Here is a 14615-nt window from a genome sequence, read left to right on the forward strand (position 1 = left end):
CTAGCTGTATATGTGATTATGTCACAGCCGCTCAGTAAAAAATGCTATATTATGTTTGTATGTTTTGAAGGCAGAGGCAAAATAAATCCATTTTAAAAGGATAACTGTTTCGTTTCATATTTAAATATAGGTTTTTAAAAACCCAATCTTTATTCTATTCTTATTCTTCTTACATGTTGAGTCTCTCGTGCTCACCAAGGCTGCATTTGTTTGAGCACAAACTGTACCATTGTGAAATATTACAATTGAAAATAACTTTGTTTTTTAAAATCTAATTTATTCTTGTGATGGCAAAGCTGAGTTTTCAGCAGCTGTTGCCCTAGTCTTCGTTGTCTCACGATCCTTTAGAAATCATTGGAATATGCTGATTTTTTTATTACTACTATATTCATTCATCATATTAGACAAAGAACAATGAAATAACTTTATTCAAACACAAACATATTTACTCAAACTCTGAACAAGCATATATCTGCAACCAAAATATACATAAATAAACAGTTTTGGATAGATGTCTCTAGACCTATCAGAAAATGAACCAGAGCGAATGCATATAAATCAAAACAGCTTTACTAGAAACATTCATATCAGAATATTCTGCAGAAATATTCCATGATTGCAGCTATACTTGTTAATGAACACTGCATTACCATTACATTTCTGTAAAATCTCAGTTAGTTATCGAGTTGTTGTTTAGATAAAAGTAATGAATTGTCTGCACTAAGACTACAGCTTCACTCCAGCTTCACTGGAGATTTGAGTATCTAAAAGCAACTGATTTCAGTGATGTTGTCTTGCTTTTGTGTAATACCAGCAAGGGCTTTGGACCTCAAAACAATCCTTTCAATTCCTCCTGTGATGTACTGTATTTCCACTTTATTGAAATGATGAACAGTCCACAAGTTTGCACCTGCAAAACCAGTCAATTAAAGTGCCAAGTTGTCCACAAAGAATAGATCCTGATAATCAGTGATTGGCCACTGCAGGATTTCCCATCTCCTCTCCAATAGACTGACTCCCAAAGCCACTGTCTGCTTTAGAATCTGGAAGAAAGGAAACATGTTTTACGCTCAGTCTACTGTTTAAAGAGTTTCTGTCTGTGTGAGAGGTTTCTCTTTCAGAGGGTGAACCGGTACCTGTGCTCTGCTTGTCCTCTCTGGGCTGGCTGTCTCTCAGCAGTCTCACTCCTTCACTCACACCCAAAGACTGTAGCGCCTCCACCAGGCCGTCCACAGGACCACCACTCAACTGAACATGCAAATAAATACGCTTAATAAACCACTCATAAGGATGCCATGCCAACCAACAGTAGGTCTACAAATACAAAATCCGTCTATTCGAACAGATACAAGCTACAATTCTTCTTAAAAAAAAAAAAGGTCCGTAAGTACCTTAAATGCCACTGCCGTTTTAAAACAAGGTTACAAACATTTTAATATCTTACTGACATTAGAGTTAATGATTGCTATTCATATCAGATTAGGAAAGACAGTATATACTATTATAATTTGGCTGGTAGGTAATAAATCAAATAGAGCAAAGTACCCAGACAGCAACATAGTGTTTGCCCACATCTGGGCCAGATCTGGGTCAAAACTGCTTGCTGTCTGGGTAAAAACTGGTTTAGAGATTGGCACTGTTACCAACATAAACACCGTTTTGTGAACCTTGTCAATGCAAAGTAAATGTGATGCTATGCAAACTATAAATTTCCCTTTTTGCTTGCAAACTCATCAGCGCTTATTTGTTGTGGATTCAAGCTGTAAGAACACCTTCCACTGCATATAGTAATAGTAGCCTAGTCAGACTTTCTTTCCTTTTATTTACAGACATGACATACTTAAGTATGGTGACCCATACTCGGAATTCATGCTCTGCTTTTAACCCATCCAAAGTGCACACACACACAGAGCAGTGAACACACACACACACTGTGAACACACACCCGGAGCAGTGGGCAGCCATTTATGCTGCGGCGCCTGGGGAGCAGTTGGGGGTTCAATGCCTTGCACAAGGGCACATAAGTCATGGTATTGAGGGTGGAGAGAGCACTGTACATGCACTCCCCCCACCTACAATTCCTGCCAACTCGAGACTCGAACTCACAACCTTTTGATTGCGAGGCCGACTCTCTAACCATTAGGCCACGACTTCCCCACTTGGGTAAGGCCAAACACTGTTTGGAAGATGTATCAAGGATGTATTCGCTCATTGTTTACATTTTGTTCATTTCAAACTAAAAAAAGTTACATAATGTAGCTTTATATTACTTCCAGCTGATTCGTCGCACTTTAACAGGAAGGTCAAGCCAAACACAATACATTGTGAGATATGACAAGAATCTATAATGTATTTTGCACATTTTGGCAAATGAAATCGACATCCAAGTAATCCATGCATATAGAAAATTGGCATAATGTGCCAGTACCTTTTTAACATTATAACAGCATTTCCAAATTTTGATTGCACAACGACTGTCTCTTACCTGGTAGTTCTCGAGAAGCTTCTGGCAGGGTGAGACACTATCCTGGTAAAGGTGAGAGAGTGTGAGCATGCCCAGTTTTTCCGCCAGCTCTCTCCAGGGTACGCAGTCTTCAATGAGAATACCACACAGTTTTGTGAGGACCTCACTGTCCAAACCCTGGTTGGCTGGATGAGGAGGAATACAGATCAGTCCCGTATGCAAGAATCGTGAGTTTGTGAGAACATTGTGCATGCGTTTAACTCTCATTACCTTCGTCAGTGCTGATTTTGGTTCTCTTGTGGGCGATTGAACTGGGCTTGGGGCTTTTCCTGCCATCTAAAAGATCTCTAACCTGCGGAAGACAGTGGGGATTCATAAGTTTAAATCTATCGCATTTATTTATTCATCCGCCTACAAATGTTCACACATTATACTTGATAAAGACAAATACAAAAGGTCAAACCTTTTGGCATTTGGCCAGGTCAAATGGAGTGTGTCCCACAGCAGGTCTCTTGCGTGGGTTAAATGTTCTTTTTTCAGATGATATCGACATGCAGTGAACCTGTTGAACCATGTGATCTGGAAGCTGCCTGTCGACTTCATTCTTCACGCTCTCGTCATCCTCATCCGATGACGACGAGCTCTGGAAAAAAAGAGGCTCGTCATTCTCCATGCGTTTATCAGCACCTAGAAAAGAGGACAAAGAAGATCATCAATCAAGCACTGACCCCAAGCTTGACTTATTTCAGTCATTTGCTCTGGATATGATGATGCTTAATTTCAAAGGATAGTCCGTTCAAATGTCATTAATTATGAATGACATAATAAACTAATGTCACACATTAAGAAAATCAGGACAAAGACTTTACGTAAATCACATGCTATAGAGTAAATTATCATATTTGCTCTAGAAACAAAACAACATGAGCATATTCTTAATTACTTTTCTTTGTGGTTTCTAGGCCTTCACAGATGTACATCATATTCGTATTAAATCTGTAGGAAAAAAGGTTACCTGTAGCTATCAGCATGGAGCAGAGATGTGGGGAGCCCTGACTGGCAGCAATGTGAAGAGGACTGTTGCCCCCGTAGGTACATGCATTCACGTCTGCCTTCAGCTGGAACAGAAATAACAAACATAAAACAGTTGTGGCTGTCTGCTGAAGGAGTGTTAAATCAGGGTGAAACCATTTCTGTATTTCTACTCAAATTTCCAGCTTGGTGAACCCCTAATAGTGATAACTGATCCAAAACTATAGCCATAGAACCACAAGAAATCTGAATTGTTGGTCATTTACCTCTGTGATGAGATAACAGGCCAGTTTTAAAAGGTTGTCCCTCACTGCCAGGTGTAGTGCTGTGCAGCCACTTTTCTGCTCGGGCATGTTAATCTTTGCTCCTGCCTCCACCAGCAATCCAAGACAGCGCACTCCATCTTTCTTTACTGCCAGATGAACTGGATATTGACCTAAGAAACAAGGAGGGAAAAGTCTCAGCATGTTAACAATATAGTATGTTGTAATACTCCAAATGCAACCTTAAGCACAATTTCAATGATTGAGAAACAATGGCATGTGTAACTCTCACCTGAGAAGTCAGCAGAGTTTATTAAATGAGCACTGCGCTCTCCCAGCAGGCCCAGGATCAGTCGTAGTATGGTCTCATCGCCGGTGTGAGCGGCCAAGTGAAGCGCTGTCCGGCCCTCTCGGTCCAGCAGGCTCGGGTCTGCCCCGGTTTTCATCAGCATCTCAACTAACTTGGGCTGCTTCGTGATCACAGCCAGATGCAGTGGAGCCTGGAGAAAGAAAGATGAACTTTAACATGACACTTGAAACCAAAAGAAAGTTCTAATAAATATTCAAATAAAAAAGAAATACGATTAATAAAGATAATCATAATAGAATTATTAAATAATAATAAAATAAAAGAGCACATATCGGTTATATTACCTGATTGAGTTTGTTGAGTTTGTTGATAAACTTCTGCTGTGGGGTGTTGCTCAGGGCCTGAATAAGCTGTTGCACCACAACAGGTTGTTGATGGATAACGGCCAAGTGCAGAGGACTATGGGAAAATATATACAATACAGATTCAAATAAATTTCAAGTCCAATCACTATAGCCTTACACTTACAGTTGTATCTGTGTACCATTGTTCAATTTATTAAAAACGTCACTACACTATAATTTCACTTACATTTATTCATTTAGCAGATCATTTTATTCCAAAGCAATTTACAATACACTAACTATACTATAAATATTTAAGGGTAGTAGACACATAACCATGTATTTAATTTGGTATAGTTGACACGTATGAAGGCATTGATTCACAGAGTCCAGGTGAAAAGTGTGAAAGACGTACGTGTCTCCGTTCTCATCTTGCACTCCACACAAATGTCTTTGCAGAAGCAGCAGAGGGCGCACATCCCCTGTGCTGCAGTACTGTAACAAAGCACGAGCAGAGTACTTTGCCATCAAACTGGCACGATTCTGCAGAACTGTGGCTGGAAACAATACAGGAAAGAAAACATACATCACTTAGTGCATATGTACCTAATATCTCAATGTGTGAGTTGAGTGGTGGCTGGCTGAATTATACTCACCGATCTGAAAGAGCTGCTGTTGCATTTGAGAGCCAGACTGAGTTTGTGTGTTTGTCGGCTGATTCTGAGATCCATCAGCCTGTGGGGTGGAGCCTGACATCTGTGCCCCGCCACTAAATCCACCACATCCACCAGTGAAAAACCCTGAAGCATCCATCACAGGATTAAATTGATAACCTAAGGGCGAAATTGACATAAAATGTTACATTTATGAACACTCTTATGTGCACCAGAACTGGCAATCTACGCAAGAGTTCAGGAATATAAAATGTTATACCTCCTCCCATGCCACCTCCACCTCCTCCTGCTCCAGATCCAGGACCTCCGAAGGCCCCTGCTCCTCCTTGAGGTCCTCCCCGCCAGTGATCATAGGGCTGAGGAAGTGCCTTCATCCTCTTCCTCTGTACCTCTTCTTTGTCTATGGGGGAACAGGAGCCAACATGCAATCAAACACGAGAAATACCTCATATGGATAATATTTGATGGATACAAACAAAGTTCAAAAGTTTGAGGTTAGTAAGGTTTTTTTATATATGTAAATATATATATATATATATAATGTGTGTATGTACATATATATATATACACACACATTATATATATATATATATATATATATATATAAATTAGTGCTGTCAATCGATTAAAAACTTTAACTAGATTAATCACACATTTTTTCTGTGATTAATCGCAATTAATCTCAATAAAAAGAAATGTTTTGTACGTTTTTAATATATTATTTAATGTAATAATTTCACAGTTAATCAAGTTAATGTAGAAACAACATAAAGACAGTATATTTTAAATACTTGTTTAAATGGCATCTTTTTATGAATAAAGGCCAGTATTACTGATATTAATACAGCTACTGATTTTTTTTTAATTTTTTTACATTTATTATTAGGCTTCAAAAATATAACAGGTTTTAATTTAAGTAAACTTAAAACAATGCTAACATAAACCCATAATAAATGTCATGTTTACTCCTGCCCTTCCTGTCTTAACAGTTAGGAAATATACAGAAATTTTATAAAGTTATCAAAGTTATATGCAGTCTGCACTGCATAAACTATAAATTAAATAGTTAATCCTTATTAAAGCTACAAAAGTTATTTAGTCAAGAGCAGTGAGTCATTTTCTCTGTTCCCTTTGTTCTTTAACTTTACTGACAGGAAGCTTTATTGGCTGCTGTCCCTTTAAGAGCAGACAGACATGCGGATCTCACCGTTTATGTACTGTCTATGGATCTCGCCTCATTCTCTCACAACTCTTTTTGTTCATTTTAGACTTTATATAAATCATTTAAGATTGCTCTTATGAGGATAATCGACAAAACTGGCACTTTGGGATGTTTATTGTTAGTTCAAGCGCTTGAGAGAACTGAATTCTGGCGCCCTGTCTATGCATTGTGTGTGTGTGTGTGTGTGTGTACGTGTGTATGCGTCACATAAGGGCATTCACAGACAGCGCATTCTCTTTTGTCTTGCCGTGCTTGAAATGTTTAAAAGCATTTAAATGAATAAGAGCGTGATCATATAATGTAAAGCTAGCCAACGGATGGCAGAAAATACAGATGCTGCTTTAATTGCGTTAAATATTTTGACACGTTAAACCAGACAAAAATTAATCGCATGCGTTAACGCGTTAACGTTGACAGCACTAATAAAAATATGTTCGATACTGTTTGCAAGGATGCATTAAACTCAAAAATGAAAATTAAGATATTTACAAAATTAAAAAAATGTTTCGATTTCAAATAAATGCTGTATAAAAATATACAATGGTTTCCACAGAAACATTAAACAGCACAACTTTTTTCAACATTGGTAATGAGAACAGTTTCTGAATGATTTCTGTAGGATCACGTGACACTGGAGTAATGGCTTCTGAAACCGACATTTAAATGGTTAGGTGCATAGTGCTAAAAAAAAGGAAGTGAAACACTAAAGCAAAGGAAGGAGATATAAACGGTCTCCACATGACAGTTTGTGGTAATCTGTTGTTTTAAATGCTTTATTCAGGCTTAAGGGCTAATGTTTAATATAGCACTACTAACCTTGATTGTGAGGAATGTATGTGAACTGCTTGGGTTCGCTGCAGTCGCCTCCCTTCTTCCTCCTGAGCTGCAGGAAGACTGTGACAGGACGTGGGATATCTGCGCAGCGGTACGGTGGGGTCTTAAACACGATCGCATACTGATGGAATTAATAACAGTGTTATTAAACATTTGTTGTAAAAGGCTAAACTGGCGGCAAAATCTGGAAGCGTCAATCATGATATGCACATGTCAATTTCTAACACACCTGTTTGTGGACATCAGTAGGGGAGAAGTCTCCAAATGCCTCCCATCCTCCATCATCTTCCTCCTCATAAAAACGAATGTCAATATCGTCTGGAAAGGAAAGAGAATAAATATTATTTGATTTGAAAGGATGGGAAGGACTGGTGATCCTTTCTGCAATGAGATAATCGTAATAACCTTTTTGAACTTTATCACAGAGCAGAAAGATCTCTTCTCCTCCCAGCACTGATCCAGAGGTTTTATCCATGCGGGAGATCTTCAGATTCGAAGCATTTGGTGATTCTAGGTAAAGATCAGCACATTTGACATTAGTTATAACAAAAGATCAACAACACATACTTTTCTAATTTACACTGTGGTTCAAAAGTTTGGAGAAGTCAAATCTTCAGAAAGAAGTGTTGCATAATATTTTTGTGGGAACTTTGTTAGATTTCTGCCTGGATTCTTTAATGAATAGAAGGTTCAGAAACGTTCGAAATGGTTTTTACGGTTACTTTAGATAAATTTAATGCATCCTTGCAGATAAAAAGTAATTAATTTTTAAAAACGTAACAATTACATAGAAATACAGGAAGTTCTATAATTAAATAATTAAAAAAATATATTTGTATAGGTATTAGGTAACTACATATGAGTAACATTTTTTGTCTTTTAAACCAGGGGTTTTCAAACTGTGGGTCGCGACCCACTCGTGGGTCACGGAATGGAACAAGGTGGGTCGCACAAAGTCACTTGGCTGCAGCTAATTTTGCGTTTCAATGACACACAGACACTAACACAGTTCAGTCTAGGGCTGCACGAATGTGACGAGTGGGGCGGGGCCTAGTGCCATGGGAACAGAGCTAGGCCGGTGGAGTGATTGGGAAATGAGCAACACTCACCGGTCTCAAGAACCACGGAGGAGATCGGAAAGATACAAAAGAGGAGCGATGACAGTGAAGGACGAGAGAGGACCAGGCCTGGGTTTTATTTTGTGTTTGTTTTTTATTTGTGCACGGCAGTCATCCGAGAGGGGCTGTCGCGCTGTTTTGTGTTTATTTGGTTATTAAAACTTTGTTTGATTGTCCGCCGGTTCCCACCTCTTTCCACGAAGGAGTCATCGAGGCGGTGGGCTGGAGTGAGTTCGCCCCCCCCCCCCCCCCGGCAACTCACTCCAGCCCACCACATCGAGCACCCTCGGCGGCAGACTCCTTCGCCCTGCTCGATGGCACTGCGGATTCACCCCAGCGGCGAAGGATCTTCGGCAGCGCGCCCCTCCTTCCTCCCTGGCTTCGGCACCAGTGTAAAACATTAAAATCTTCACAATCACAGGAAGAAGGAGGCGGGAACTGGGAACCCACTCATCACAACGATATAGCCCACCAACATTAATAATGAACTGCAATATCCTTAGTGTGATTTTCAAATTGCAATTAAGTCCGTGTGCGTTGCGTGTTTTGAAGGTCTCAGAGCAATGTCATTAAAAGGTTCAATCGGTCTTTTTTTACCTATTTCACAATTATTTTAATCTCCAAACTGTTTTAGATAGTTCTGCTTTGCTTCTTATGCTTTTCTAAAAAAGTGTTGGATTGTGCTCCGTTCTCGCCGACACACACGGAAGGATCATGAATGCAACAAAACACAGCAGCGCAGATCACACTTCACTGGAGTGAGCCTGCTTCACGTTTTTATGGACACTACATATTTTAACGCCAGTAAACAAAAATTAAAACTTGTAAATTTGTAGTGAAATTTTCAGTTGTACTCTAAAATAAAATGGTTATTTTTCTTAAATACTTAATTTCTGTCATAAAAATTTTAAGTAAGATTAGGTTTAAAGTAATTTCACTCGTTGTTTTTTTTTTTTTTTTAATATTTTGGTGGGTCGTGAAATATATTACACTTGTCTAGGTGGGTCGTGGAATGGAAAAGTTTGGGAACCACTGTTTTAAACCATAGTGCCTATATATAATTTTTTTTATTTTGGTAGGTATGACCAAATGACCTCTAAACTTTGAAATAAGTCCTAGGTAAATGTTTGTACCGTATTTTCCGGACTATAAGTCGCACCTGAGTATAAGTCACATCAATCCAAAAATACGTCATGATGAGGGAAAAACATATATAAGTCGCACTGGACTATTAGTCGCATTTATTTAGAACCAGGAACCAAGAGAAAACATTACCGTCTACAGCCGCGAGAGGGCGCTCTGTGCTGCTCACTGTAGACTACAGGAACACTGAGCAGAACTGAGCGCCCTCTCGCGGCTGTAGACGGTAATGTTTTCTCTTGGTTCATGTCTCTTAGTTCATTTCTCCCGGTTCATGTCAAATTAATTTTGATAAATAAGTCGCACCTGACTATAAGTCGCAGGACCAGCCAAACTATAAAAAAAAGTGCGACTTATAGTCTGGAAAATACGGGTAAATGATTTTCACTACTTCTCTTCTTGTTTGGCAGGACTTACTACTATCATAGATAGGGTTGGAGACAACTGGCCTCAAGGCTCTTGTGAAACTCCCATTGCTGTCCTGCAAGTAAGCAGTGAACTTTAATCTCACAATGTTTAAGTCCATGGATTTGCCCAGTTCTTTGGCCTCATGCAAAATAGCCTGTTCCTCTGCATCTGTATGAGAGTGACAGAGAGAGCAAGCATGTCAAATGAGGACGTAAGCAGTCAGTGGTTACTGTATGTCCAGCTGAATAATGAAATCAGAGACTTACCAGTAAATTTATATCCAGGCTCTTTCATCCTCCTCTTCTCTTCTTTCAGTCTTTTCGTTAATACTTCAGCCACTCCTCTCTTAGTGACATGGAGGATGCCTAAATTACTGAATCTAGAGGATGCAAAGATGAATAAAGGTCGCACAATTATACATAAACCTCACTTGAAAGCCACAAGTGTCACATGATGATACACACTGCCTTATGCAATTCACATGAATCATAATAACAAAGAATGAGATCACATGAACAGTAATAGTGTTCACTCACTGTGCTGTGAGATCATTAGGCCCGACATCAATGGTGCATATCCCGTTGTCATTGCAATGGCGACCCACAAGGCTATGCGCATGAACACGAGGGGGGTCTGTGTGCGTCACTAGCTGAACCTCTACACGAGCTTGACCCAAGTAGTTTGACACCTGTAGAGGGGGAATGTGTGTGTGTGTTTATGAATGTACTGTTTCTTTAAAACTTAGATTGCTAGATTTTCCATGTTGCATAACCTACCTTGACTGTGGGATACGTTCTTCTGTTCCTCTCACTAGAGGCCCCTGGCAGACCACCATGGGATGGGCCCTCACATTCATAGCGAAATCTGAATCCTCTCTGTAACACACAAAGAACATTATTCATGCTACACCTTACTCACTGATAAAACCCAGTTTTTGGGGAATTCCAGGGTATACTTTTTGGAATTATCCCACATTGCCTGCACATTGAGTGCAACACATTACGAATGTGCTCAAAATGACTTATCGTCACTCATAAAATGATACACTTTAACATGAACATGTCAGTATTGTCAAAATAAATAAACAGGCAAATGAATAGTTTTGTACCTGCTTTGGCTCCTCAATTATCTGTAGGTAAGGCCCATGACCTGGAATAAAGATCAGACCACATACAGTAAATTATCCTTATTTGTCCATTTCAAATCAAAAGGTAAACGAACAACAAATGAAAAACATCATTAAATACATTAACACACTCACCTGTCTCTGGCACAAAGGGTTCAGGCTTCACCTCAAAAGGTTCATGAAGGTATGGAAGGTCCACCATAAACTAAGGACAAAAGATGGCAAATACAAAATGTTATTGTTTTTATATTAAGTATATATTTATGTGTCTATTAAACACAATGTATCTGAGGTTGAAAATTAAGGAGGCAGCAATTATAAAATTCTGACCAATACCAATAAGACAAAACATAATTGGCCTGATATAAAATTGTGGACTATTTTGTCTAAATATATATTCAAAAATATTTAAATTAAACAAACTACAAGTGAATTTAGGCATCACAACATTATAATGTACAGTACGGATTTTCAGGATATTGGGATTTGTAAAAATTACATTTAACAGTGTTATTCAATTATTACCATTTTTAAAGATTAGCTTTAACTTAGTGTTTAATAATGGGAAAGGTAATATAAATAGAAAATTATAAATATTAAAATGAAATACACTGTACAATATCGGTTGATACGATTGTTTAACAAAAATCTCTAATGATGAGAGTATACCAGTATATTGTGCATCCAAAAAACGAAACACTAAAAGTCGTCACTCTAAATCAAACTACAGCAGTAATATGGATGGCAGGTGTCTCACCTCATTGTTAAACTTCATGGGATACTGTGTATCATCCATCCTGTAATGTAGAAGAAACAGAGGAGCTCTTATTGAGACCGTCTCGCACAGAGACAAACCTAGTACTCAAAAAAATCAAGAGCTGAGGTTCTCTAATAAAGTCATCATGCTGAATCAAAACATCAACTGAGCTGCAGCCCCCTACAGATGCATTTAATTTCCCCCGTTTTTCCCCTGCTGTGACTTATCCACATAAAGGCGTATACGTACTGTATGTACACTTATCCTACCTGACAAACAAAATGCAGAGAAAGAGGCTCTCAGATTTACACAAAGGTCTCACACAGAGTCCGTTTCACTTTCCGTGTCAGAACAAGGAGACGTGCACCGGATTTTTGTTATTCTGCCTCCCTCCTTCTGTCTGGCTGACTTGCTTGCGTTACTTCCAGGAAGTAAGGCAGTGAAAAAAAACAGAGGAAAGCCCCCAGAATACCAGCTCACTGCTGCCTCTGATGTCAAATCCTGAGAGATGCAGGTACAAGCATACTCACACAAGTCATCAAGCCTTCTCATATCTGAATTTCCTCAAATTTCCAAAGGCTTTTTTGAATTCCCTTCTCTTTTTCGAGGTACTTTTGAAACAAAATTCCTATAATGTTTTCTTTATCAATATTCAAATGAAATTCTGTGAAAAGTAGGTCAAAAAAAATCCACCTGTGTGTAATTGACTAAAAACGTATTTCTGAGTCTGTGTAACTGAATTAGTCAGATATCTCAATAGTGCCGTCAATACAAATGCCATGAGAACAGCCCTGAAAGACGGGGATTGCCACCCATCTGCTGGCCTCCCCTTTGCAGCCACACATTTTTGTACCCACAAACACTTCCACTGTAAACCAAACAAGAAATTGAGCTAAATGATAGAATTGCTAATAAATAATGAGAAACGGAAATGTTTCCTTTCATTATTTATTGATATATGTATTTGTTTATTTATATTGGTTATGCTTGACTACACTGGATGACAGGATTGCACAAGAGTTTGCTTAAACTGCCATTGACAGGAATGAGGAAGCGTCGCACTGTTCAGGACGAGCTGTACTAAGATTGCTCTAAAGTAGCACATATTCTTAAACCCATGGGACGACTAGCAGAATAAACTATGAACTTTCTTTCTGAGGTATCAGGGCTCACTTTGAGTGAAACTGCATTTCCTTACATCACTGAAAAGAGAGTAAGACTCTTCTGGATAACAACCACATCCTGTCCTTATTCTGTGAAATGATAACATCTTCACTTCAGCCAAACAACCCCTAAATCTCTCTCAAATATAGACGAAAAGATTCATTAAGAAAACGCAAAAGAAAGACTGGTTTCATCAGTCTAAAGCAACGGATGTCAAAGAGACAGTAAAGGCCACAGTAAACATCCAATGGTGCAAAATTACTGTAAATTATTCATAAATGTAATATAAACGTAATTCAATTTAATTTAAATGCTAACCATAAAAAAAGTATTACTGACATCATGTCTTTCAGTATGTTAACATGTTAATTGAACATATACGCCTTTCAAAAACAAAACAACAAGATTAATTTCCGGATAAATTATTTAATTTTATTGACACTCATGATTGCTCTCAATAGAAAGGTTCAAATCAAGCAGCTGTTCCTTACAGACAACACATTATAATGTTCTTTAAAGACTAACCATAAGAAAATGAAACTTTTTTTGATGTAGAAAAATCACAATAAAATTGTTCCAAAACGGTTCCAGCTCTTCCATACGAGTGAACTTAAAAGGCAAAAAAGCTATTGTATGTAAACCCTCTAATTATTTACCTATTACAAGTCTATTGGTTTCAGTATGCAAATCTGACTCATTACAAGTCTAGATGCGCCATGTAATCATGTCCACACACTTCGTAGTACATTTACCTTTAACAAGTCTCATAACCAAGTGAACTGGCGGTCAGAACAACATTACTGGACATCTGACTCTGTATGTGCCAGTGATGCTCAATGAAAGGCTGCACAGACAGACAGCTCACTAGGATGCGAGACAGCAATAGTGGATCAAACTCTACCTTAGTGCTCCAGCCATTCTGCGCTCTGCTGGGTCATCCGAACCGACTCTGGACTCCTGTCAAATTGAAAATGATGGAAATGATGAGTGCTTCCCCTGCACATGTAACGTTAAGACAGATCCAAAAAGTACTGACTTTTAATGGGAATTTCCCGCAGATTCGCACGAACAGCAGCAAAACACACGGGACAAAACTTGTACACTATCGATAACTGCCATTAATTAACACTGCACAACATTTTCACGGTCTTATTGTTAATATTCAGTAATACTCTATGCACGCGATGGCATAACTGTAACCTTACTGCATCTCTGTAATGTTTTCAAAACAAACTTAAAAATAGATTCTCTATGAGCGGAGTCATTACTTCCAAATAAGAAAGCTGACTATTATTCTCTACTATTTATAGACACACCTGCCTTGTTACAAAACTGATCGGTAATACTGATAATTTCGTTTTTCCTAGTTAACGTTACATGAGGACGTATTAAACTTACCTTGGACAACTGTGATGTCTGCTTATTCTCGTATAGTTTCTGTTAGAAGTCGACTTAACTACTACTAAAATCTTAGCAAACGCCTGAAAAACAAACAAAATGCACCATCCATCAAACAAATCTGTTCCAGTTTCTTTAATAAATATTTAGTGAGCTCTCAGTGCGAGCGTGCATGAATCTAACACTCTTTGTGCTGGAAAGCCCCGACTCAAAGGGGAATTCCGCAATCACGTGGCCTGGTGGGAGAGTTTTGATTGGTTCTTAGACCAATCATGATTTGCAGGTCCTCCAAAACTTCCGCTCCAATATCGGTTTTATTTCAACTGCTAATGAATCATCCCATTCTTAAACCTTATAGCAA

At 38.6% G+C, this 14615-nt stretch overlaps 1 protein-coding gene across 2 annotated transcripts; it reads right to left on the bottom strand.

Moving 5' to 3' along the window:
- Window positions 1-534: 534 nt before the first annotated feature.
- On the bottom strand, window positions 535-14456 carry LOC132110750 (nuclear factor NF-kappa-B p100 subunit-like). Of its 2 annotated transcripts, XM_059517612.1 has the most exons (24): window positions 14255-14456; window positions 13758-13813; window positions 11693-11732; window positions 11071-11140; window positions 10918-10958; window positions 10586-10684; window positions 10346-10497; window positions 10076-10188; window positions 9819-9977; window positions 7549-7653; window positions 7373-7461; window positions 7126-7264; window positions 5347-5487; window positions 5070-5246; window positions 4829-4970; window positions 4414-4528; window positions 4052-4259; window positions 3763-3932; window positions 3480-3582; window positions 2928-3151; window positions 2735-2816; window positions 2486-2649; window positions 1137-1248; window positions 535-1043 (listed from the first exon to the last, which is right to left on the bottom strand). In XM_059517612.1, the coding sequence occupies exons 2-24, from the start codon at window positions 13772-13774 to the stop codon at window positions 967-969; spliced, it is 2739 nt and encodes a 912-aa protein (XP_059373595.1). In that variant the 5' UTR covers window positions 13775-13813; window positions 14255-14456; the 3' UTR covers window positions 535-966. The 2 variants fall into 2 exon arrangements, with proteins under 2 accessions (XP_059373595.1, XP_059373596.1); XM_059517613.1 differs by lacking the exons at window positions 13758-13813; window positions 14255-14456 and adding an exon at window positions 11962-12116.
- Between the last annotated feature and the right edge of the window lie 159 nt (window positions 14457-14615).

The sequence above is a fragment of the Carassius carassius genome, chromosome 30, assembly GCF_963082965.1.
Source record: "Carassius carassius chromosome 30, fCarCar2.1, whole genome shotgun sequence".
Lineage (NCBI taxonomy): Eukaryota > Metazoa > Chordata > Actinopteri > Cypriniformes > Cyprinidae > Carassius > Carassius carassius.